Genomic DNA, 24,249 nt, shown 5'->3' with positions numbered 1-24,249 from the left:
TGGCTCGTCTGCGCCCTCACCCACAGCGGCTGCTGTCGACGACATGGAAGCATTTCGTATGTACCGACATTTCTTTGCAACTCCAGCTTAAATGCTCCTCTGCTCTACTAACAATTACTTTAGTTTGCCTCATTTCCTTTCGCTTTGGTCGGTCACAAATAGGTTTTCTGCCAATTTTGTTTTTCGGCTCGCAGTGTGTGTGCCGTGTGTGTATGATAATCACATTTAATGCATTTGGTAATCTAATTCCAATGGCTCGGCTGCTGTAAAGTAATAACGGTAGCAAATTTCGGCTGCATGAATATGCAATAAAATTGATTATTCCATTTTTTAAATTGTTTCCTACTTTTTTAACACACAAATTTGGAAATCTCTGGTTATTTGGGTTTGTGAAAACGTGTATTGATATGGCTTCATCGCCATTGCTGTTGTAAATTAGTTAGCTTATATCGATATTTTAAGAAATGGATTTTGATACGAGCTCATATATATATGTATATATAATTATACTTTGAACAAGCCATGGATTTTATAAAACCCAGAAGAAAACGTCAGAGTCTCTATAAAGTATATATATGTAGGTATTGTAGGTATAAATGATCTACGTGAGCAGCTGAGTCGATTTAACCATGTCCGACTATCTATATATGTATACATGAACTAGCCTAACTTTTCAATTTTGTATATGTTTTTTTCTCCACAAGAAGCTGCTCATTTTTTGGAACTGCTGATGGCCGACCACTATAACATACAGTTGCCATACAAACTGGCCCATCAAAAAGAAATTCTTCTATGGAAAACTTTGATATTTGAGAAAATATCTTCATAAATTTTGGCATATTTTATAATCTAAGGCAAGACTCAATTCCCATAGTGCCTTAGTGTTATATTCTGTACTCCTCAGTAAAATTTTAACAAACTAATTTTAATTAGATTCACAACAAAACATTAAATTGAAAACTCTGTATGCATTTCTAAATTTCGTTTCAGCGCAAACAATTTTGTGTTGTTTTGTCTCTTTGTCGCTATGTCTTTTTGTAGTTTAAAAGCAGTGCGCCGAGAGTCAAACATAAATCACGGCAATGCGTACATAAATATCATCCCATGAAACTGGATTGACAGTCGAAAATACTCTCGCTAAATTAAAATACTGTCATAATTCTTGCACATGTTGTTATAATCGATAGAATGCTCTTCGCCTGAACTTGTTATTAGCAGGTTTACCACCGCCGTTGACACGGCGTTAGCTGAGATACTACCGGACAGACATAAGTTTCACGTGTTGTTATCCTCTTTCTTCTAACACACACATAGTTTCTGTAGCTACTGGAAAGAGCTGGTTCTCACATTAAAGCCATTGAAATATGCGTCAATTCAAGTAAAATCATTTTTTGCTTGCATAAAAAAGAAAAATAAGAAACTTGGTATGAAACTCTGCCATGTGCAAAAGTTGTTTGCCGTTATTTGTATGAACTGTGTTTCTTTTTTTTATTTAAAGCAGATTCTTGATAGTTTAGCTGCTGGTTTTGCGACAACACGAAATCAAAGCGGCTTGCTCCCACAGTTGTAGGTTTTCGAAGATAATGCAGACGATATGCAGAATACAGGCATACATACGCACACATGTATATATACATATATATAAATTGTATTTTAAGTTGTCTATTCCATATATATATTTTCTTACAAATATTTTTAGTTGTTTTTGATTTACGATGAAGCTGCTCAAACCTGCGCTGCTCTCGGCTAATAAAGTGGTAAGTTTGTGAGTCAGCATTCTGATAATAATTACAGCAACACTGATCGCGATCACGGCAACAACAACCAAAATATTTACATAGCATAGTAGTGGTATTTTGATGTGCATTTTACAGATTAACAAAAATACATAATAAAATAAACGAAAGGCGGATTGGAATGAAACGGAAAAAACGTTAACTTCGGTTACACTGAAGCTAGAACACCCTTCACAAGTAAAAAAGTTTCCACACAAGAACCTGATTTTGTATGATTGACTTGTTATCAATTTCGGTCAATTCGGTTATTTTCGTGCGATTTGTATGGCAGCTATATGCTATAGTGATCCGATTTGAAAAATTTCTTCGGAGATTGTAGAGTTGTCTTCGAAACTATTCTATGTCAAATTTTGTGAAAATATCTCCTCAAATAAAAAAATTGTTCATACAAAGACTTGATTTCGATCTTTCAGTTTATATGCCAGCTAAATATAATATGTATATGCTATAGACCTCCGATTAAAAAAAATATGTTCGGAGATTTATAAATAAGTTTTCCATACAAGAACGTGATTTTCAGCATTCAGTTTGTATGGCAGCTAATGTGGTTCGATATAGGCGGTTCTTTAAAAAGAGCAACTTCTTGTGGAAAAAAGGACGTGTGCAAAATTTCAGATAGATATCTCAGAAGCTGAAAGACTAATTCGCTTTTATACAGACAATCGACTAAATCAACTCAGCCCAGCATTCTATTCATTTATATATCTATATATATATATTTTATAGGATTCTTGACAAGCTTAATATACCCTGTTTAGGGTATAAAAAATAGATATGATTAAGGCAAGTTAGTTTTGATTGAAAAATGTTTCGTACATCTACAGTTATCATTGAATGCATCCAAAACATTTGTGTATATACACTACGTCAAATGAACGCAGCCAAAAAAATCAACTAAAGATGATATGCACACTGTCAAAACCGTTTGCTGTCATTCAATTTAATATACAAATATACATGTAAATTAGTGAATGGCACTCCAATTAATCAACCCACTCGAAAAAATGTCAAATAAGCGCTTTTTACGCAACAAAAATCGGCGTTATAAGCGGCTACAATCGTCTTTAGTATGATAGACCAAGTGCACAATGGCCCTGAAATCGAAGTAACCGACTAACAAGGAGCTTTTTGTGGTGCGGCAAGTGACACAAAATCACTGCAAAATATAATTAACAACAAAATATGGCGATCCATTCATTTACGCATAGCCAATGTTGCCACCCGCGCCGCAAGTTCGTTGAATTTACTTTCGTTAATTGTTGCATGTGTGCGGTTTTGCGATTTTTGGATGCCAATTGACTCCAATCAAACAAAAGCAACAGCAGCTCTTGCGGTCACCAAAAATAACATAATAGAAAATTACTCATCAATCAGTTAATTGCACCAAAAAAAGTCTAATTTTAGCTGCTTTTCACCAAACATCGACCGCAAAAATAACATAATCAAGTAATGAAACACCTTTTGTTTGTAATTGTTGCCCTGTGGCAAGTAAAAAAAATAAAAAATAATGACTTTGGCTGATTTTTAATCTACGCAACACAACAAAATCACACGCATACACGATGGTATGTACATACCTCCAGCAGCTTGCTGTTCGTGATTTTCGCATTATTATGTTTTATTGCTTTTAATTTTTTTCGCACCACCCACATCAAACATAGTATACCATCAACATAAAATCGAGAGTATTTAATCGCCATCGAAGGTGAACAGCACACTTCGTTTTTGTTGTTGTTGTTATTTTTTTACAAATGACTCGCGTAAAAGACAGTTGTTGGGAAAGGTAATGTCACCAGTCAATTTAAGCCGCTGAAGCAGCAACAATTAGTTAGATGTAACATAAATAAACATCATTGTGGCAACAAGTTGCTGGCGAGTTGAATGTTTATAGGCGATGAGATAGGCATTTATTTGATAAATCTCGCATATCACTGCCCTAATGCATATTAGTGAGCATATACTTATACATAGCTACACTGATGGCTAAAAGATCGTTGCAACTTGCAATAGTAGTAAAGCAACAAATGGCAACTGTAGTTTTGCTCAAACTCCAACATTCTGGAAGTTGTAAAAAAGTTTGCACAAATTTTTTCTTTCTCTGCTTACACTGTATAAGTATTTGTTAAACTATTTTTATGTTCACATAATTCCATATCTCTGACAAGTGATTACCACTTAATGATTTAGTGTTAACCTACCAAACGAAAGACTTAAGCAACAAACTTCGCTTTACTATCGTGCTAGAACTGCTAGTAAATAAATTGAAGAACTCTTTAGCCGGCTTAAATCTCCACTAATAAAAGAACATTCGCAAACTCACAACTCTCGCGCCCACACACACACACTTCGCTCTCTAGCAAGAATTCAACACTTCACGGACTTTCTCAGCTCAACGCGCACACACGCATACTATCATTTGAGCAAGCGCTTGTTTTTCGCATTCAAGCAGTGGTAGAGATATGAAGAGCAGCAACATTACCTTTGTTGCTCGTTGTCTGCAACAATTGCAACCACTGCCACATGCTTGCTGAGGCTGTAATGTAGCTGGCTTGCGGTGTGCTACTTTAACGCTCTTTGACACTGCCGCTGCCGCCGCTACTGCGCGACTACAGTTCATCTCTGCTGTTCAGAGCGCCTTTTCACTTTGTTGCGTACATGCCAACTCATGCCAGCGGCATCTGCTTGAACATCTTGCTTTGCCTTCTGACCTACTGCTGGCGTACATGTATGTGTGTGCTGAGCGCTTGTGATGCGGCGGCGCCTTGTGGATTTTTATGCCCAAATGTGCATGAATGAAATTTCAGTTCTTGTCAAAAGCTCGAAACGAACGGTTGTGCGCTTCCAATAATTGCGGCTCGCGTTAACTCACAAATTAAATAAAATAACTTTTATGCCGTAATATAATCGGGCGAGAAATTTTTTCGTATAAACTAAGAACTATTAATTTTTCTTTATCGATTTAGGCTGTACCCAAAAGTGGTTTTGGTGCTAAGCATTCAATGCGCTTAAGGAAACTTGAACAAAGCATTATGTCAAACTTTGATTTAAATAAACTTTAGACAGAGAAATAGCTTCCTTTCGAGGAAATTTAGAACATCGTGTACATACCCTGAATAAAATACATTAACTCGCTTTCATCGCCCGATCGCCATGCCGTTCACACTGTTTCACGCAAACTGATGTGCCGCAGTTTTGTGCTGAGCATATGGGCGAAGAGGTGCGTGTGTGTTTGTGTTTGTGTAATGGAGGTGCCCCAAAATGGAAATGGTTAAAATGAAAAATCGCATTTTTGTGCAAATGCTAACACGTTTTCCTTGGCAATAATGTTCGCGGCGCCCACAACACAACGCAAAACGAAATTAAAACAGCATTATGACAACAACAATAACACACAGCAATAGTGCTTTAACAGATTTAGTCTGGCGGGCAAGTAAATTGGCAGACAAGAACGCTCCTCATTCGTTCGAGTGATCGCATCTTCAAAGCTTGGCGCTCAAGCTGCTGCCGGCGTCGTCGATTTGTTGTTATTTTTATTATTGTTGTTGTATTTTTAATGCACTTTTCGCGTTGCATTCGCAGTAAAGCAAACTTGCTCAGTAATCGGCCGACTAGCACTCGCTGGCTGTGGTCTTTTGCACTTTAAACGCTTCACGCGGCGCAACAACAAATGCGTCGAAGTAGCAAACAAGCTGTGAGGCCAGTCACAATATCATATTTGTCTCTGAGAATTTGTATTTTTTCGCTTTTCCAACAACTTCTGTTTACTCTTCATAAAACAAATTTGCAAAAGTTGAGGAGTTTTACTTTAGTAATAGAGTGAACGCCCCAAAATATTTCAGTAAGCTGGAAATGTTGACACGTTAATTTCCAAAGTAAGCACTACACTTGAGGAAAAATTGTAAATTTATGTGACTGCTGGTCCTTCTTGTTGCAATTTTTGTTGGTAACTTCTTTAATCTTAAACTTTTTTCTCTCAGCCCACTTGTGCCTATATTATTGCCATTGTGTCCAGCAACAATGCAGATTTATTTGTGTGTTTGAGTGAACCCAGTCACATGATTCTTTGCATTCCCATTTGCGAAATATCTATATACACCCTCAAAACTCACGAGTTTCCACAAACAATGGACTATTCAAAAACAAAGTTACAAAGTGTTCTTTCGCGCGCGCAAAATTCTCAAGTGTTGTTGTGAAAAAACCTTAATTGTTCAAAATTTAAATATATTGTATATATTTTTTTCCTATACACCTTACAATAGATATTGAATGGAGCTATCATGTACTAGGAGAATTATCTGAATATAAATAGAGGAATATTTCTAGAAGTTTGAGGTAAGTTCGAAATTAATTTTAACTAATTATATATTTTTACATTTTATTAATAATCCTTAATGAAGTTTTACTCAATTTTGATTTTAAAATTTTCAATAATTATGGTATAACCGTTTTTTTAATTTTCGAATCTGAAGCCAAAGAGCTGGAGAGTTCATATTGTTTTAAAGAAAAACACATGTTTTGCAAAACTTCAACTGCATTATTCACGATTGTTGCTACTGAAGATTAAAAGAAATAAGATTCAAAATATTAACAAAAATGTGTTGAGTCGATCCGTAAAAGATGTATTTAGCGCTCTGATGCCAACACGATTATTTTCAAGCGCCGTTTTTTTTAGGTTTTTCGATGATATAGTCAGAGCTGCATGGACAACTCGCATGAAGCAAGTTTGCGATGACTTCATGACCTACACTGAATGCTTTGTGCCACTCAAATACTTATGTTCGTGATAAAGTAGACTCCCTAAAACACTTATGCAAAATTTTCAACGACTTCAAAGCCGTGATTTCATAAGATACAGATATTTTCAAGCAAACTTGTTGTTTAATTTTTTTTTTCATGGTAAAAATTGTCATAAAAAATTGTCGGACGTAAACAAACAGCTGATAAACATGCACTAAATGAAATATGAAGATCAAACTTTTCACGAACATAAAAAATATTTACTAATCTAGAAAAAACATTGTATCGTTTCGGCTTGCTTCAGTTTAAGTGAACCAATCCGGTTCAAATCTGATCAGATTTGTTTGACGTGTAGGTCCATAAAATTCAATCTCCTAAAGTCCTAAAATAAATCTAGCGCGGATTAAGTCTATTTGGCTATCATTTCGTTTATAGTACTAAGTTATTCCTATAATTCTTGTAACATACAAAATTTATAACAACGAGTTTTTAATTACTTAAAAACAGGAAACTAAAATTATTAATGGTTTTATATCGACAGTTGCCAAAATAAGGTGTGATATTTCTGACAGTAAAGAGACCTTCCTTATGCTTGCGAAAGCTTGGTGGCAGAAAAACTGTCAAAAAATACAGCAATAGCTTCCTCATTTCTTAATATGAGTTATGATTAATTTCGATAACGATAAAGTTATAAATAAAGTAATAATAATAACAACTTGTGTAATGAAAAAAAATTAGACTACATTTGCTTATGGCAACTCGGCTATTTACTACTTTTCATATGAATTTACTCACCAATGTTCGTTCCCACAAGTACAATAATTGTTGAAGGCTACAGAAAACTTAAAAATTAAAAATACAATAAAACAAAGTTTCAGCATAAAAGTGATTATTACGTGAAGGTATTTGAATATAACGGTTTAAAAATATATTGTTTCCCACTTTCCAATAGTTGCCAACCACACAAAATATAAGAAATACTAAATTAACTTAATAATAATAAAAAATTCAGTGCAAGCTCTTCTCTTTATTAATGTAAACTTAATAACAAATACAAACATTTAAAGAAATACACTATATGTGCATATATAAAATTGATTGTATAATATTCGAACAACAAATTTGTCATTACACGCTAAATTACTTTGTTTGACATTTCCTTTATAGTCTTATTATAACATTTGCAATTCTTTTACAAACAGAAATTTGAGTCTGAGAAATTTGAGTTTAATACTTTCTCAGCACAGTAGCGATGTACATTTTTATGACCGACATTTATTTGGGGTCGTAACAATACTCTAAAAAATTATGCTTTTTGAAAGTGTTGAAGTTCGAAAACCATTTGTTTTTACGAGATTGCATAATTGTTTAATTAATCTGAATGATGTATGGCGAATAGTTTAATAAATATTTCTTGCAGAATATAAAAAAAAAAACTATTATAGAGAAAAACTCTGGGAATTAATATAAAGTATAATATTAACTTGGCAATACTTAGCAATTCATTAAACTTAAATATCTATTAATTTCCATCAACAAACTGACGAAAAACAATAAAGACCTCATTATTGAAGTATTTGCTCTGCTTTCCGAGAATTGCATAATTTTGATGCAATGCCACATACACGATGACCATTTACACCCACAATCAGCACTCGCTGTTTTTATTACATTTACAAATACATATATACAAGTATATTCATATGTGTACGCTGCTGTAAGCATAATTGATATTTAATCACTTCCGGGACGCATATGTAACCTGTTGAAAATTAATTACTAAATAATCATAGAAACATTCAAAGCAGATAATTTATGTAACTGTACTGAGACCACACAGACGTGTTGAATGAGGCATCGAGTAGCTTTTCACCTAAGCGGAGATCAATGCAAGTGGCGAGTTGGGCGTTAAGGCTCACCCTACTTCGTTCGTTACAATCGAAAGAGTTGAAAAAGTTATTGAATCATTAAAAATAAATATTTGTGTACAGTAATGAAAAAGGCGATGTAAATGTTGGTCAATTAAATTGTGTAAAATGAAAGCTCATGTGCAACGTTACGACATCATCCCTATTCCACAAGCTACGCTGTGCTTTTGCAAAAACGTCTTAATAATTTTCAATAGGGTTTTTGTTATTACAATAGAGTAATTCATCTTGCTTTAACTTGAGCTCCTTTTAGGTATGTGGGTTTCATAACTGCCGCTGGTGTTACTTTTCTATTGTTCTCAGCTTTTCAAAGCCCAGCGAACGAGTGTGAAAGGTCAGTAAACCAAAACAAGGTGCGGGAAAAATCGAAAAATATTCAAAAAAACAACCTAAACACGAACACGAGCAGAATAGCGCATACAACGAGGTACATATGTACTTATATGATTTATTTGAGTAAAAAAGCGAAAGTCATTAGTCTGCAAATAGTCGCAATAGTGGCTTCGTGCTGCTTCTTCAGTTTTATTTTTTATTTTTTTGTTTTTATGTTGCTTTTCATTAAAACATTAATTGAAGCTTAAGGGGGTCGTGCGAGATGGGTGTGTGAAGATATTTAAGATTTGTTTTAGTAATGTTGTTATGTGTATCATTACTCATGCAAATATTGTATTTTTTTTTAATCGCCGGAATGGAACTGTTAAACTAATAACCTAGTTTCCATAAAACCAAACATCACTGATGGTTGCGTTGAGATGGGTCAGACATAAGTAGAGGTTTATATAGCCTGTGGTCTAAAGCAGACGAATCTATTGCAATAAAAGTTTCATTGCTAAACTTGGATTCTATTGTCTGCTAATGCATAAAGTTGAATAATGGTTGTTCCAGGGATTTTGTTTGGTTCGGTTCAAACTTATCTGATCAAAGTCAAGATGAAAATATTTTTATACCCTGTTATGCTATTAGAAGCGGATGTGTGAAATCGGTTAATATTTTTCCTTAGTTATTGATTACTCGGTTGTTTTTCAACACTTTTGTCACTTGAAAATTAAAATACCATATTTTTTTTTTGATTTTCTACAGGCAAATGCAACTCCACAATGTTCGCTTATTCTTTAGTCGGACCCTTCTAAATGATTATACGTACAACATGAACAAATCGACAGCCGACGTTGCGCAGTTTTAACAGCCATCTCATTTTCCGGTATTTTATTAACCAATAAACAAAAATTCGATTCGAAGTATATTAAATTATAACGGCTCGCAAAAAAAAAATCAAGTTGAAAGGTTTTCTCAGATACATAATTCTTTGTGAACGAAACAAAAGCTAAACACATGTGCAAATACAATAATGTACAGAAGCCTTTATAACGAGCTTTGCTCGCTGCCTAGAAAAAGACTCTTCTTTAATCTGGTTGTATTGTAAATATTGCCAAACGTTTATTCATTGTGGATAATATTTGTTCAGTCTTTTTTACAAGCAACTTGATTTGTATATATGTATATTAGTGGAGAAAAGTTTACGCAAGCAAGGATGGGGATAAATGTGGTGTCATTGCATATTTTTTAGGTAGCACCGAAGGCGTGGCTTCCAACTTAGTCTAAAAATATGATATTGCTTTAATGAGTCCCCGCTGAGCATGGCGACACTCTCAACACGACAGCGGTCCTGATGTTATAGTTACCTCTGTCATAAGAATTGCGTTTTCTTATACTTACTATAACGGTGATTTGACGCTTATAACCAAAGTGAACATTTTGCAATATCAAAATGTTAATCAAAGCGGAATTATTGCAAGCATGCTCATATTTGTAACAATTTTTGTTTCATTTAAATGTAATACCAAAAAACTACACCGAAACATATTACATACATGACTGTGCACGAGCTTGAGAAAAAGAAGACTTCAGCAGAAAACTTGTCTGAAATATCATCGCATTAACATGCAAATGATCGAATAAACTCATGCAAAGTCTTACAGCACATGACAGTTATGAATGCGAAATTTACTAGTAATGGCCAGCGCACTGAAATCCCACTAAGGTAAGGTGCGGCCGAATTTCACAGAGCACCAAGACGGTGCCAGAACACAATTAGACGCGCAATGCTGAGAGTGTACATAACGGAACTGCTAGTAAATGCAGCATATGGTCACCTTAGAATTACAGAAATATAAGTTTGTTCTGCGTCTAAGTCAATAGGAATCTCTCTAATTAATAGCGCTCGCATTATTGTCGCTTGCTCCCCACTCTGCCACAATATACGAGTACAATCAATACTAGAAATTTAGCGGCATTTCACTAAGCAATTAATGAGCTTACCGCTTGCGGCGTATAGGAGGTGATGTAATCAGATTTTCAGCAAAAACCGCTGCTGCCACTGCACAAGTACAGTTAACTAGCAACGCTTGCGTTTACATATTCATTTGTCTGCAGTTTCGTTGCCGCCAGGCGAGTGAGTACAATAGTCAGCAACGCTTTGCCATTGTCGTCGTCGCCTGTTCGCCTTTAATTCAAAGTATACACTTTAATTTATTGACTCCTCTGATTGCGGCATACAATCCAAATCCAAATCCATTTCCCTTTCAGCCAATTATTTTGGGTAAGCAGATTGAGCGTGTCTGGCAAATACGCCAAGCAGCCAAATCGAGTGCTGACTGCATTTTCAGACCAATTGTTGCACGTTTAACAAAACTTGCATCCGCTAACATCTTCAGACCACAAAGGTCTAGCATTTGACCCCAAGTGCCAACAATCGCTTTAGCCGTAATCAAAGAAAAGCGAGTAAACCAATTGAAAACCGCAGCGTGCTTTGTGTAGTGTTAATATAAGTGTTTGCCTCTAAAAGGCCTGAACTGCTGTCATTTGTTGTTGGTGGCGATTTTCCGCGCCAATTTAGTGATTAAATGTAAAGTCATTGAAATGGGCTCTGTCGCGCTTTGATAGCTACATTTTGCTCATTTGCCCCACAAACACTTCATTCCTCAATGCAATTGTGTTCATTTTTATAGCCATTCTTCCAGTGGGGCATCAATATCCAATGCACTTTAACCACTTGCAGAGATTTCTGTCGATTGTTGCCTAAATGGATGACTTTTGCTGTCGATTGAACTGTAATTGAGTGGAATTAATAGCCTTTGTCGGACGTAAATACAAATGCAGTGGAAGATCGGTTAACCCTCGAGATGTTGGCGAAGCTACACCATTGAAGGATAGCTCCACTACCGTACCGTACCGTAACTAACATATGTCAACATATATGCTCAGTAGTTTTCCTTTATTAGAAAAATTTAGACTTAAGCCGAAATTCTGTGGCCAAAAAAATATTTCCTCAACATTTGTGTATGTTTTGCCACACTTTTCACTGCAGAAGCTGCTCCCAGCCTCAATGCCAATAATTTAGTTCTCATGTGTGACAATCCAATTAGGAATTTCAGCATATTTTGGTATTTGTAAATATATTTGTGAGCACTAATTTACGCTGTCAGATCGAGTGATAATTTAGCTGAAAACATCAGTGCTCAGATTTCAAATTTTGCAATTTTGTCTTATCGCTTTAATAATTTATTGGCCAAAGCAACCAGTTCTGGCGGACTTTAAGGCATTGAAATGAAATATAAAAACATTTTCAAATTTGGAAAATCTACAATCTTCATTTTGTATCTCATAACTTGCTATACACACACATACACAGCGATGTGCAAATGATCTTTTACACAATTCCCGCACCCCTGGCCCGCTATCAAATGCGTGCGTTTGGCATTTAAGATACTTCGAGTGTTAGTATGTACACATATATATATATGCTGATGTGGGTATGTGCTAAATATTATTCATAGCAAGTTGATGAATAACCGTGGTTTATTCGCGCATACGTACATATGTAATTCGTAAAGATGTAGCACGCCGTTATTGCCTTTAGTTGGTTGCACTAATGGGACTACTTCCGTTTCCGTTCGTGATGTACCATATTATAATACTTAGCTATAAGTATTACATTTACAAAAATTACCATTACTGAAGTTTAATAGTTCAAAGCATCTTTTGAGCAATTAAGGCAACTTAATAAGAAATGTATATATTATATTTTATGGAGATGTTTGTCTTGATGTTGATCAATTCGTTTATATAACAGCCATATGTTATAGTAATTCGATCGGAGAAGTTTCTTCGGTGATCGCAGCGCTGCTTTGAACAATAATTCAACGCAAATTCCGTGAAAATATCTTGTCAAATAAACAAGTTTTCCATACAAAGACTTGATTATGATAAATCCGTTTGTATGTTAGCTTTATCCCATAGTGATTCGATATCGGCGGTTCCATTACATGAGCCACTTCCTGGTAAAAAAGGGGCGTGTGCAAAATTTCAAATCGATATCTCAAAATTGATGATTTTATAAATTTATCAGATGATTGAATTCGAATTCAGCTATTAATCTTTTATGCCAATTAATCTGTGAGCAATAAAAAGTAGCTTTGTATATACTTATAAGTTTTAATTTAGAAAAAAAGACAACAATATTTTTATTGCATTTACGCAATCCGATTGACCAGTGCAAATCAGAATATTTACTCGAAATTATACACATACATACATATGTATGTGAAATGCACCGAAAGCGTCCATACTCTGTTACATCATAACTCGCAATATTTAAGAGGCTTTTAGAACATCAAAAGCAATTAAAGCCTAAACGAACATTTTTACGATGCATTGCCATCGTTGTCGAATCGCTTGATCAGCTCGTTGGCCTTGTCATCCTTTTGGACGTTAAATACGGCGCTGCTGTTCTTTGCACCCCGCTGTTGCGTTGGTGTAGCCGTTGTTTACGCCTTAATTTGATTTAAATACGCACAGCGCTTCGTGGCAGCGATTTGATGCGCTCGCCATTGCAAATGCGACGACAGATGCAGTCAGCGAGAAGTCGCGAAAGTTGCCGTTTACAGTCACTTTTGGGCAAGGCCACATGACCACTGACTACCGTTCGTTCGGTGGCCAACAACGACCAGCGTTTGTCGCCGCCCCCGGCGCTTGGCGCTGCCGACAGATGTTTGATGTGTGCGAGGGTCACAAGAGGTGACAGCGTCGGCTGATGCGCCACGCACTGGAACCCATTGCCACAAGCTGTCAGCGCTGTGTTAACTAACGCTGCAAGCGACTACTGTCTACTAGCAACAATAGCAACGCATGCCGCTGGAGAGATTGCCATCTCATGTGCTTTTGTGGCTTGTTGGTAGATAAAATTCCATTGCGTTGTTGTTCTGTTTCGTTTCTATTTCTGTTTGTGTTTGAAATGATTAATTATGCTCATATTTATTAAAAATTAAATAATATTTGCTCATAGCGCCCGAGCTAACTATGCAAATGAACTGCGAGCTCGTTACAAACAAATGTGAATAATTACAGACATATTCACATGTAAAACATATTAGTATGGCAGATGTCCAGAAATGAGCCCATTATTACTTGAAGAGCTCGCATTTGTTGGCCTAACTGATTATGGTTCACCGCAAATGGCCTTGTCAGATTTGCATATATTAAACAGTCGCTGGCAGCAGAGGTTAATGCTCGTGAGCCAAATTAATGCAACTGATAAAGATGTGGCGATAACATGGCAGACAATTTAGCAGAGTTGTAATTAAAAATCGCTGATTACATACTTACTTGATTTGCCAACATAATTTCCATGCCATTAAGTGGGCTGAATGTGTAAATATATTTAAGTGAAGCTAATTAAAAGCAGCACAGTTATTAAAAGTGTTGGAAAGTGTTTATTTGAGTTGATTTTTAGCTGATATTAGTCTAGTCCTCAAAATAATCCTAACTTTGACAACTTGCCTTATTCCAAATGCAGTATTTTTTGTTTTTTTTGTTGAATGGCATGCTGCTACAAAATGACAATCACAACTTTTTCGAGAGCCTCCACGGGCGACGGTAATTGTAGGAACTCTCAGTATCTGAAGCAGAATAAAAATTTTAAACTATTGTAGATAGGAATTGCTAGTAATTTACTTATTTTTCAACATTACATCGATTTTTCGCAAAATGATGGACTTTTAAAAAAGCTTAATTTTTTGATCGGAAAAATTAGCAGTAAATTTATAAAAAACAAGTTACAAAATATCGTGTGTAAATTACTAGATAATGTTACTAACAATATAAATTAAAATTTCAAGTGAGTAGGTGTAGTCTCCGAGTACCATCGTCGCCCTATTCAAAAGAACCAAGATGTAATTGGACTACAAATGAATGGAATTTAATTCTAAAACACGCTTTCCAAGTAAATTGCGAATGCTTTAAAATTACACATGTGTACATATGTATATAATATATGTGCATAAGTACAAATGTATATATAAGTAACATATTGCATTGCATAAACGCATAAGCCCGTTCAGTGTTCAAAGCTAGTGTAAGCTATCTTATTATATGTATGTATGTATGTATTGTACTTATTACAGTTATTCGCTAATGTGCAGAAGAGGTTAGTAATATAATAATATTCAATATTTATTATTTATTTACTTCGCGCAATTAAATTTCATTCACACGCCAAGCAATGGACGTTATTTGTTTACATTGTTATACACATATTCATAACATACATACGTATTAAACACACAGACATAATAGCAAGTATTTTTGTAGGTGTGTAGTATAATAAACGGAAACTCATCAACCGAGTAAAAGTTGGTCATGGCGCCGTTATATTATATAATATAATATATTTCAGTTTCAGATTGATGGCTTCAGCTGTGCCTGGTCGAGCATTATAGAGCAAATTACTTTTGATTTTTTGTTTGATAGTAATGTGCGCTTAGTGAGAAATTCAATGCATGAAAATAAATGCTTGCCAAAAATCACTGCCAATTAATTAGGGGATTAGTGTTTCATGGAAAATTGGGTGTCAAAACTATATTATTTAAAAATACTCTATACAGGGGCATTTCTTACACCATAAAAGGGTATATAAATATCCTTATCTTGTTATATGCCACAGTGAAACGATGTGAACAATATAATCGGAGATAGAGCGTTTGTTATTAATTTATATAAAATTTCATGAAAATATCGTGTCAAATAAAAAGGTTTTCCATAAAGTTACTTAATTTTGATCGATCGGTTTGTATGGCAGCTGTTACCTATAGTGGTCCGATATTAGCGATTTCGATAAATGAGCAGCTTTTTAAGGAGAAAAAGAGAAGTGCAAGATGTCCGATCGATATCTAAAAACTGAGAGATTAGCTTGCGTATATACAGACAGTCGGACAGATGAACATGGCTAAATCGACTCTGCTCGTCACGTTGTAAGAGGTCCGACGTTTTCTTTTGGATATTACATACTTCGGGGTAAACTTAGTATACCGTGTTCAGGGTATAAATGTGCACTCGTATTTCCATTCAGTATATATGTATTAGTATTTTTGTATTATTTTCGAGTTTAGAAGCAAAAAATAGAGTTATTAATAACATAACACAATTATTACAAAACATCCTAGTGAATCAGAAGCGCAATTTTACTGCAGATCTTCCCACAACTGCACACTTTTATTACTTGCATTTCTCCTTAGCAAATATAAATTTGTTGCGCGAAAACTCATGTGAAATCGGTTACCGCATAGTTTGCGGCTTTGTGCCAACATCTATGTTAAGCTATTAAAAATCGATTTAATTACTAACACACACTACGTGACGATGGTTTAAACGGTTTACAGCGCAAGCATTGGCTTTAATTTGTTTTAAAAAAAAAATATTGCAAATACTTAATTTCTCGTAATTGAATCGTCTTTTCACAATCTATGTTTATTTGAATATTATTCTTCACATAAATTACTCAGTACTGTGGCGAGTTTCGATTATTTCAACTTGACTTACTCTTAGCCATGGACAATTGCTATTTCACAAACTTGAATGCAATTTAATTTAGATAATTTCTCATAAAACACGACGTTGCAAGTGGAAACCGAACTAGAATCGGGCTTATGGCTCTAGCTTTGGCTGCTTCGCAGTGAAAATCATTAAAAAGTAATGGTCCAGATTAAAAATCTAGCTTAGGTTGCAAACCGGCTTTCTATTGTTTAAATAATTTTAATTTGAAAATTATATGCTAAAAACCACTTAAAATAATTTGGTGTGTATAGTTAATTTAAATTACTTTTTCGCTTTATTACTTGGATTACTTAAATTTTACGCACTTATTTGGAGTGAATTAAAACAATTCACTTTTCTTTTCTTCTACTGATTGGCAGCAAGTATGACTGCTAAACCTGTCATGATCATTTTCGAAGAAGCGTATAAGTATCTACATACGTATATTGCCTTCCCTTTGATTGTAATTTGCAAAAATTTCGCACTACCGACGCCAAAGTTTACCTATTTATTATGTCCATAAATACCAAACATAACTTGTGTTTTTCCTTCACTAGCGCAAGTCATAACTTCTAAGCTAACATTTATTTTTAAGCTATAAATTCATAAGTCAACAACAAATGTGATAAACAAAGACTTCGTTATGCAAAAGTGTCCATATCACTTTGTTAAATAATAATAATTATAAGCTCTCGTAGGGTGTATTATCCAAATAAACACGCGAATATTCCCATATTAAATATTTTGTGTATTATACAAAAACAAAAAATACAAATATCAAAGAAAACTAGTAATAAAATATAATTTTTTTTGTTTTTCTTGTTGCATACATCCGAAAGATGTATCTGCGTGTCAAAACTTTGCGAAAAAATTTGTTTTTAATTACAAATTTATGTATGTACATATGTATGTGAGTATTTGTGTTGCTTGATAAAATTTTCAAGCATATGTAAATATGTCATTCTCATGTGCGGTTGGTCTTGTCTTAAGCTGACATAAAATATAAAACAACATTTTCACATTTTCGGAAGTAATTAAATTTAGCTATTTTATCGCAGCATTTAAATTTGGTAAAAATCTCAAGAGTTCGCTGCAGTATTTCTTGATTCTTCTCGAGAAAACAAAAATTATTAATGACACAAGAATTGGAACACAAAAAATATTTTTACAACATTTGAAGACAAGTGAAGGAAATCGCGGCAGTTCAATTTAGAATTTGTGCACAAAAGCATCTCAGTCGACATTTAATCACCACTAATCGTACAGAAATATAAATTGACTTAAAAGCGTTCATTATAACTGAACTGTTTATTAAAAATTCCACCCGCCTCTAAAATTCCAGTTATTACAACAGTATCTTGATTATCGCCTATGTAATTTACAATCAAACAACATCTTCCATCATGGCCTCTTGACCAATCCGTTACGCCGACAGCTATAAAGCGTTACCGAAACTTCCTCACTGGTTTGTGCATCCATCATTTTACTCGTCTCTGTGAGGGGCTCGATGGCAGACAACCGCAGACGCTTCATTTTAATCGCGTCATCACAATCATAATTTTTTTTTTTTTGTTTGTTTAAGATTTTGCTGTTTTTGTTATTTTTGTTTAAATGAATTGAGCATCAATGCTTAGCTTACTAATTTTGATCAATAATTTGTCTGCTGTGCCGCGTTTGCGCATACGCACGAGTCACCGTAGCAAAGCGACGCGATTTTCGAATAAAGCTTACCAAATATGCACATTTTGTATGTCAACAGGTCCGCTGCTTAATGTCAGCATATTGGACGATTCGTAAATCATGGCTGCGTATGGTGAATTGCGCTGTTGGGCAGATAATTAGTGGCATGTGCTTACCGGTCAGAAATATCCATATATTCAGATGCCACTGAATTTGGTGGAGTCTCCAAAAATCTATCGGAGAGAAATACTCGAGTGTATTGTTGTACAATTTGAGTATTCAAACTACAAAATATGAAATAAATACGAAGCTTAATTTTGATGCATATTTCTTCAAAACCTTTCGATGACATGTTATGATCACCTTGTAGACAGTGGAGAACATTACGGAGTACTCATACAAAATCTGTCATCCGTTTATTCGCTTTGCTCAGTTTCCACTGCTTATTCTCATCTCATATTTTCTCAGAAAATTGCTATTTTTCTGGAAATTAGCTGGTACGGTTATATCAACAAAAATATTGAAGCTTAAATCATTCAATAATAGTTATACCCTGAATAAGATATAATAAGTTTAGCACGAAGTTTGTAACATCAAGAAGGAAGCGTCGGAGAGCTTAGAATTTAATTGAGGCTTGCACTGCGACCTAAGGTCTATTGTGCTCTACAATCAGAGACCCTATACAATATATATGTACATGTAGAACTAATCAGCGTGACGTGCCGATTGAGCAATGTCCGTCTATCTGTGTATACGCAAAATAATTCTTCAGTTTTTGAAAAATCACTGAAAGTTTTTACACGTTTTTTTCTTCCCAATAAGCTGTTCTTTAAACGAAAGCCCGATATCGTATCACTATAGCATACAGCTGTTGTACAAACTGCACGATCAAAACCAATAAGTCTTGAAGAAATTTAACATGAATTATTATCCATTATAGCATATACATAGGTGTCATACAAACTGACCTATCTAAATCAAGTTCTTGTTTGAAAACTTTTTTATATATTTGTAAGGTGTATTCTGCTTTAATGAAACCGTAGCCAACTTTTTTCTTTTCTTTAATTGTTTAATAACCGTTTCAAAAAGCTTTACAAGCTTAGATGGTATTTAGTTTCCTTCTAGAATGGCATTTAGTATCCGATTGTAGTGTTGAACTTAATAAATATTGTTGCTATAGTATTCATCAATCAGTTCCCTGATTTTTGACCGAAATAGCTTGTGCTTAACACGGTATGTATGCATGTGTAATGTAATATCTTTACTTTTCTTTTCTAAACTATACAACAAATAGTGAGTGCTTAAAAGTTTATCGAACGGTTGGAATCTTCCTTCAATCACAAAGGCAACAAATTACTGCATAATATTTACTTAAGAGTTTTTTAAATGTTAATTAAATATTTATTTTTTTTGCATTGCAAGCGGTTTGCTGCTCCAAATACAAGTTTTATTTTCTGTGTGGTTTTCTTTGTGGCTCTGTCGATTCTAAACTCCATAATTATTTAATCGCAGTGATTATGCACAATTAGTTCGTTATTAAAAAAGCACAATAAAGTTTATTGCAATAAAAAGTGAATAAGAAAATACCAGCTAACTTCCGCCGATTTTATTTTTTACAAAAGAAAATAAAAAAGACAAGAAATAAAATTTGGCACAAGTCTTTAGCAGGTTTAGAATCTCAGTGCTTGATTAATGAAATGTAGATTGAATTATCAAGTAATTAACTTCTAGCAAATGTATCAAATTATATATTAGCGAATACACAGAACATAAATAATTGAATTTAGATTAAATATGAGTAACTGACACACGAATTTGAACCAGTTTTAGCGTAAAATCACTGATTTAACGGCAACCAACTGAAGGCTTTCAACAAATAATTGATTCGATACTCGTATATTTCTGAAATCTTCCTGCAGTGAAATCAACTAGTTATGAACTACTTGTACTTCACAACTGTAATACAACATTTTATCAACCGACACTCTTTTCTCCATACAAGCATACTTATAATATAATATATCAAATATCAGCTGAATACTATTTTAATATAGACAAAAAGAATTTATGTAATACAGTTTACACTTCAATACTTTTAATATAACCTTTTTATTTCTCCATATCCCTCTTGTTTTCCATCAGAAAACACTACACTCGATATTCTCTTGGCATACAAACTTCCGTTTTTTGACTAATAGGGCTTCTGACAGTGTATACATACATCCATATGTATCTACACATTTGAATATACATCTATGTGAATTGTAAGGCTGTTATTGATTAGTTGTACCCAACCAGTTGTTGTTGTAGCTGCAGTTTTTATATATGCACATGTATGTACATAAAATCAATTCTCTATGTGAATTCGCGTAATCAAACAAACACTGTTTGCGCAGTGAGGGGTATTTGTTTGCTTGCTTGCGCTCTATGTTCTGTATGCTGTTCTGGCGTGCTAACGATGCTTAAAATAACAAACGAATGACGAAACGAAACGAAGGCAAGCGTTGTTATGACCTCAGACTGCTGTCGTTTTACAGTGAAGTAGCGCATTGAGCAAAATGAGTATATGTGCCCGGGTAGCTCAGTCGGTAGAGCATTGGACTTTTAATCCAAGGGTCCAGGGTTCAAGTCCCTGCTCGGGCGGTAATATTTTTTTTTTTTTAATTTATATTTTATCCAACTTGTAATGAATTCCTTATTTAATATTTTCTTGCAGTTGACCAAATTTATCAGCTGTTGCGACTTTTCGAACTACTATACTGAGCAACAACGAGCTGCTGCTGGTGCTGTCTAAATTCGACATTTACACCGCTAAATTGAGAACTTTTGTAAATCAACGCCTTTCTGGAATAAATTAGCCAGAAGGCAAGAAAAGCGCCGGAGATGTTCGTACACAATTGGCTAAAGTGGCCAGTTCTCATTTGGCTGCTTATCTGCTGCTATTTGTTGGCCTTCACTGATGGTCAGGTAAGTTGACGCCACTAATTTTGAGACCCGCTGCAATTTTATTTGCGTTTCTTAATCTAACGATCTAGCATTGAGTGTGAACTTTAATTTACTTTAATTGATTATTTTGATTTTATTTATGATTAATTAAAAATTTATTTAATTACTTGGATATTATCAGCATCACACATAGCCATACTATGTTCCAATAATCAAACAAGCCAATAAAATACTGAAATTAATTCTTCATTCTAAATGTTATCATTAGCAAATTTTTAATTTGCAAACTATCATTGGCAAAACGCTTAGATATTAAGCATAATTTTAAACAACAACTATTCGCCGCCATTTTAATTTATTTAATTAAGCGCTTTAAAAAAATTGGTTAAAAATTTTGACCCGACGAACTGTTTTCATACTTTTTAAATTTTTAAATATTTTGCTCAAATCAAAACCACATATATTTCCAATTTAATAAATTTAATTACCACATAACGTTATTTAAAATATTCATGTGTTAAACTTCCTGTTTTACGTAGAGTGCCTAAGTAAAAGTTATGCAAATAAAATATATAAGCGATTGAAGGAAACGTAAAAATCTTTTCCCCATCACGATTACATAATTAATGTAACTCATTTTTATAATCGAAAAATTGGCTTCCCAGTCGCTGCACAATTTCTGTGTAATTGACCGCAAGTATTTTTTATAACTAATTATAATTAGTTTTTGTAGGCAAAGGTTAGAACAAATTGAAAACGTGACTTGATGAGGGTTAACTCGGTCATACTTTTAAGCAGTAGAAATTTCCTCAAAAGATAAGGCTCATTTGTAAAGCTTACCGAAATATGCCAATGTCAACACAAGCTATGAAAAAAGATACGGAAGAAGTATCCTCTACCGGGTATATAATTACTAAAAAACTTTAAGAATTGAGCTCTAATTTTCTGTGGCAATATAGTAAATAGCATAATTTGTTGACTTAAGCTGCTTTAACACGTTGCCACTGATTTAGTTGAAGAGATAATACAGAAAATATTTGTATTAAAGTAATTTCAGCTTCTTTTCCAAAATCTGGCTGAGCGCGTGGCAGTGGGCTATCAGCTAACACCTCAATCAATCTCAAAGGCAAACCGCCCCCAAAGTAATCAATTGCTACTTATGCTGTTATTAGCAGCTGCCACAGTACTAACCATTAACTAGTTATTTAATTTAGCCGTTAGAATAGAACTTTAGCCACCATAGACATACTGTAAAGAACGCTTACAATTTGAGTATAACCTAATGACTACTGGTTCTACAGCAAGTGAAGATACACGACAATGATTGGGCTGTGTCGCAGGCAGTGGCAGGTATCTGTTAGAACGTTTACTGAAATAAAGATATTAGATATTCGCCGGAATGACTGCTGACAGTCAATGAAAATAAGAAATATATAATTTTCAATTCCGAGCTTCCAAAGTATTTTGCTGTGAGCCGGCCTGAATGCGCCTAGAACATTATTGCCGCATGTAAATGCCGACAATAAGACAAGTTAAAACGTAATTACAGTCAATTGCCAACAGTTGCTGAGAATGTTGTATAAGTATAATTTGTAGTTATCTACAATAGGAACCTTGATCGCATTGTCAAACTTGCGGGCGGTGGCGGAGACTTTGACAAAGAACTCTAAACTACGGTAACTGCTTAGAGGCTTAGAGGCTTTAGGTAAAGTGGCGAACAAGCCAAAACGTTTACGGAAACACATATTTTCTTAGGGAAAATAGCTGCGAATGGCATAAAAAATGCGTATTTCGTAAAACCTTTATTGTCTAAATTAAAGCAAAGCAAACAATTAAAGGCTTACATAGGGAAAGACAATAGCCTTAGACTTAAGCGCATATTAAAACCGACTTTACATTAAGAGCGTAATAAAAATGAGTTCTAAGCAAGCAGTGATTAAGTTAAAAATTATACACAAATTAAAAAATCATCGGTTCTAAATAGACGTGTAGGTGCTAAACCTCTCAGGGACATATTGTACTCGTACAGTGAATTATATAACATTTTAATTCAGTTTCATCTAATGCTCGTTAGAGTCTTCAACTCATATAATATAAATATATGTATGTATATGTGCGTAGCTTATGATTTGGCTGTCAGTTTTTGCTTTATTGACCGCGTACTTGTTACGGATGTTGTTGGTCGATAAGCATTACTGCGGCGTTGACACTGGACTCAAGGGACGGAAATGTTTGTTGTGAAATGTGAGAAGAAACTGCTTTAGAACAGGCTTAACAGGGCAACTTAACTCTGTTGCCAGCAGTAATGAGCAACGTGAGCAATTAATTCAAACGAAAATGAAAATCACTTTTTATGAGCTTATTCAAATTATATAAGTGGATTATGAATGTATAACATTTATCATTTTTCATCAATAAGGGGTTGTAGAATTATGTCGGAAATATTTATATCTTAATTAAAAAACATCTAAAAGACATGTGTTATAATAAATTAAGCGATTAATTTGGATAACAGAATGATTAATACTTACTACATATGTGAAAAGTGACTTAAAATAAATATACTATGTTGAAATGCTTAATTGAAGGGTCCGAATGAAGCCTGAATACTAATTTACATAAATTAATGGTCGAAAATACAATATTTCAAATATGGAGTCTTATTCTGTAAACAATTAATTAAACCATTCATATTTTTAGCACTGAAATATCAGACATTTCGAAAAGTGCATACAACAGTGTGAGATACATTTCGACTATTATACGACTTGATTTGTAAGACTTTCGAAAATTACTGTACTCATTTAAGGAGCGTCACATCAAATCATACAAATTTTAAAAATATACAGTAAAATTTTTGAAGAAAAAATTAAATATTTTTCGAGTTACAGATGATTTTCGAAGGCGCTAAACAAGGTCTACACTGAAACAGTGATTCCGGCCTTCTCCGTGGTTGAAACCTAAAAAAAACAAATGTTTAAATAGAAGATATTGTCAGTATAATGACCTACGATCGAAAAAAAATCAAAAATTCACAAAATGACGGTATTTAAAAAAGTTGAATTTTATAACACACAGAACACGCAGACAATTTTTAATAGTGATTCAAATCGGATCATTTGTATTTGAGTAATCACTCAGGCAAATTCGAAAAATGCTGTTTCGAGAAAAACGCATTTAAAGACAAACTGATAGAGCTGATTGAAATGAGCGGCTACACATTGTTACTCAAAAAATATTTCAAAAATGCTATGATATGATATTTTTACAGGTATATATTATTGAAAATATTT

At 34.2% G+C, this 24,249-nt stretch overlaps 1 protein-coding gene and 1 non-coding gene across 3 annotated transcripts in view; both read left to right on the top strand.

The window, feature by feature from the left end:
• The first annotated feature begins 4,608 nt into the window (after positions 1–4,608).
• The window catches only part of js (jiangshi), a 31,969-nt gene continuing 12,328 nt past the window's right edge, over positions 4,609–24,249 (top strand). Inside the window, exons 1-3 of one of the 2 annotated variants that reach the window (XM_036377377.2) lie at positions 4,609–4,691; positions 6,056–6,128; positions 20,727–20,977. In XM_036377377.2, coding sequence (XP_036233270.2) covers positions 20,894–20,977 — 84 coding nt within the window. In that variant the 5' untranslated portion in view covers positions 4,609–4,691; positions 6,056–6,128; positions 20,727–20,893. Of the gene's footprint in view, positions 5,014–6,055; positions 6,129–20,726; positions 20,978–24,249 lie in introns of both variants that reach the window. The other variant, XM_036377378.2, reaches the window with a different exon arrangement.
• TRNAK-UUU (transfer RNA lysine (anticodon UUU)) lies at positions 20,581–20,653 on the top strand. Its single transcript has one exon. It is a non-coding gene; the product is annotated as a tRNA-Lys (tRNA).

Source organism: Bactrocera oleae, chromosome 2 (assembly GCF_042242935.1).
Source record: "Bactrocera oleae isolate idBacOlea1 chromosome 2, idBacOlea1, whole genome shotgun sequence".
In the NCBI taxonomy this organism is placed as follows: Eukaryota; Metazoa; Arthropoda; class Insecta; order Diptera; family Tephritidae; genus Bactrocera; species Bactrocera oleae.
Note: the sequence above shows the minus strand (reverse complement) of the source record. Positions and strands in the feature narration are given on the sequence as shown.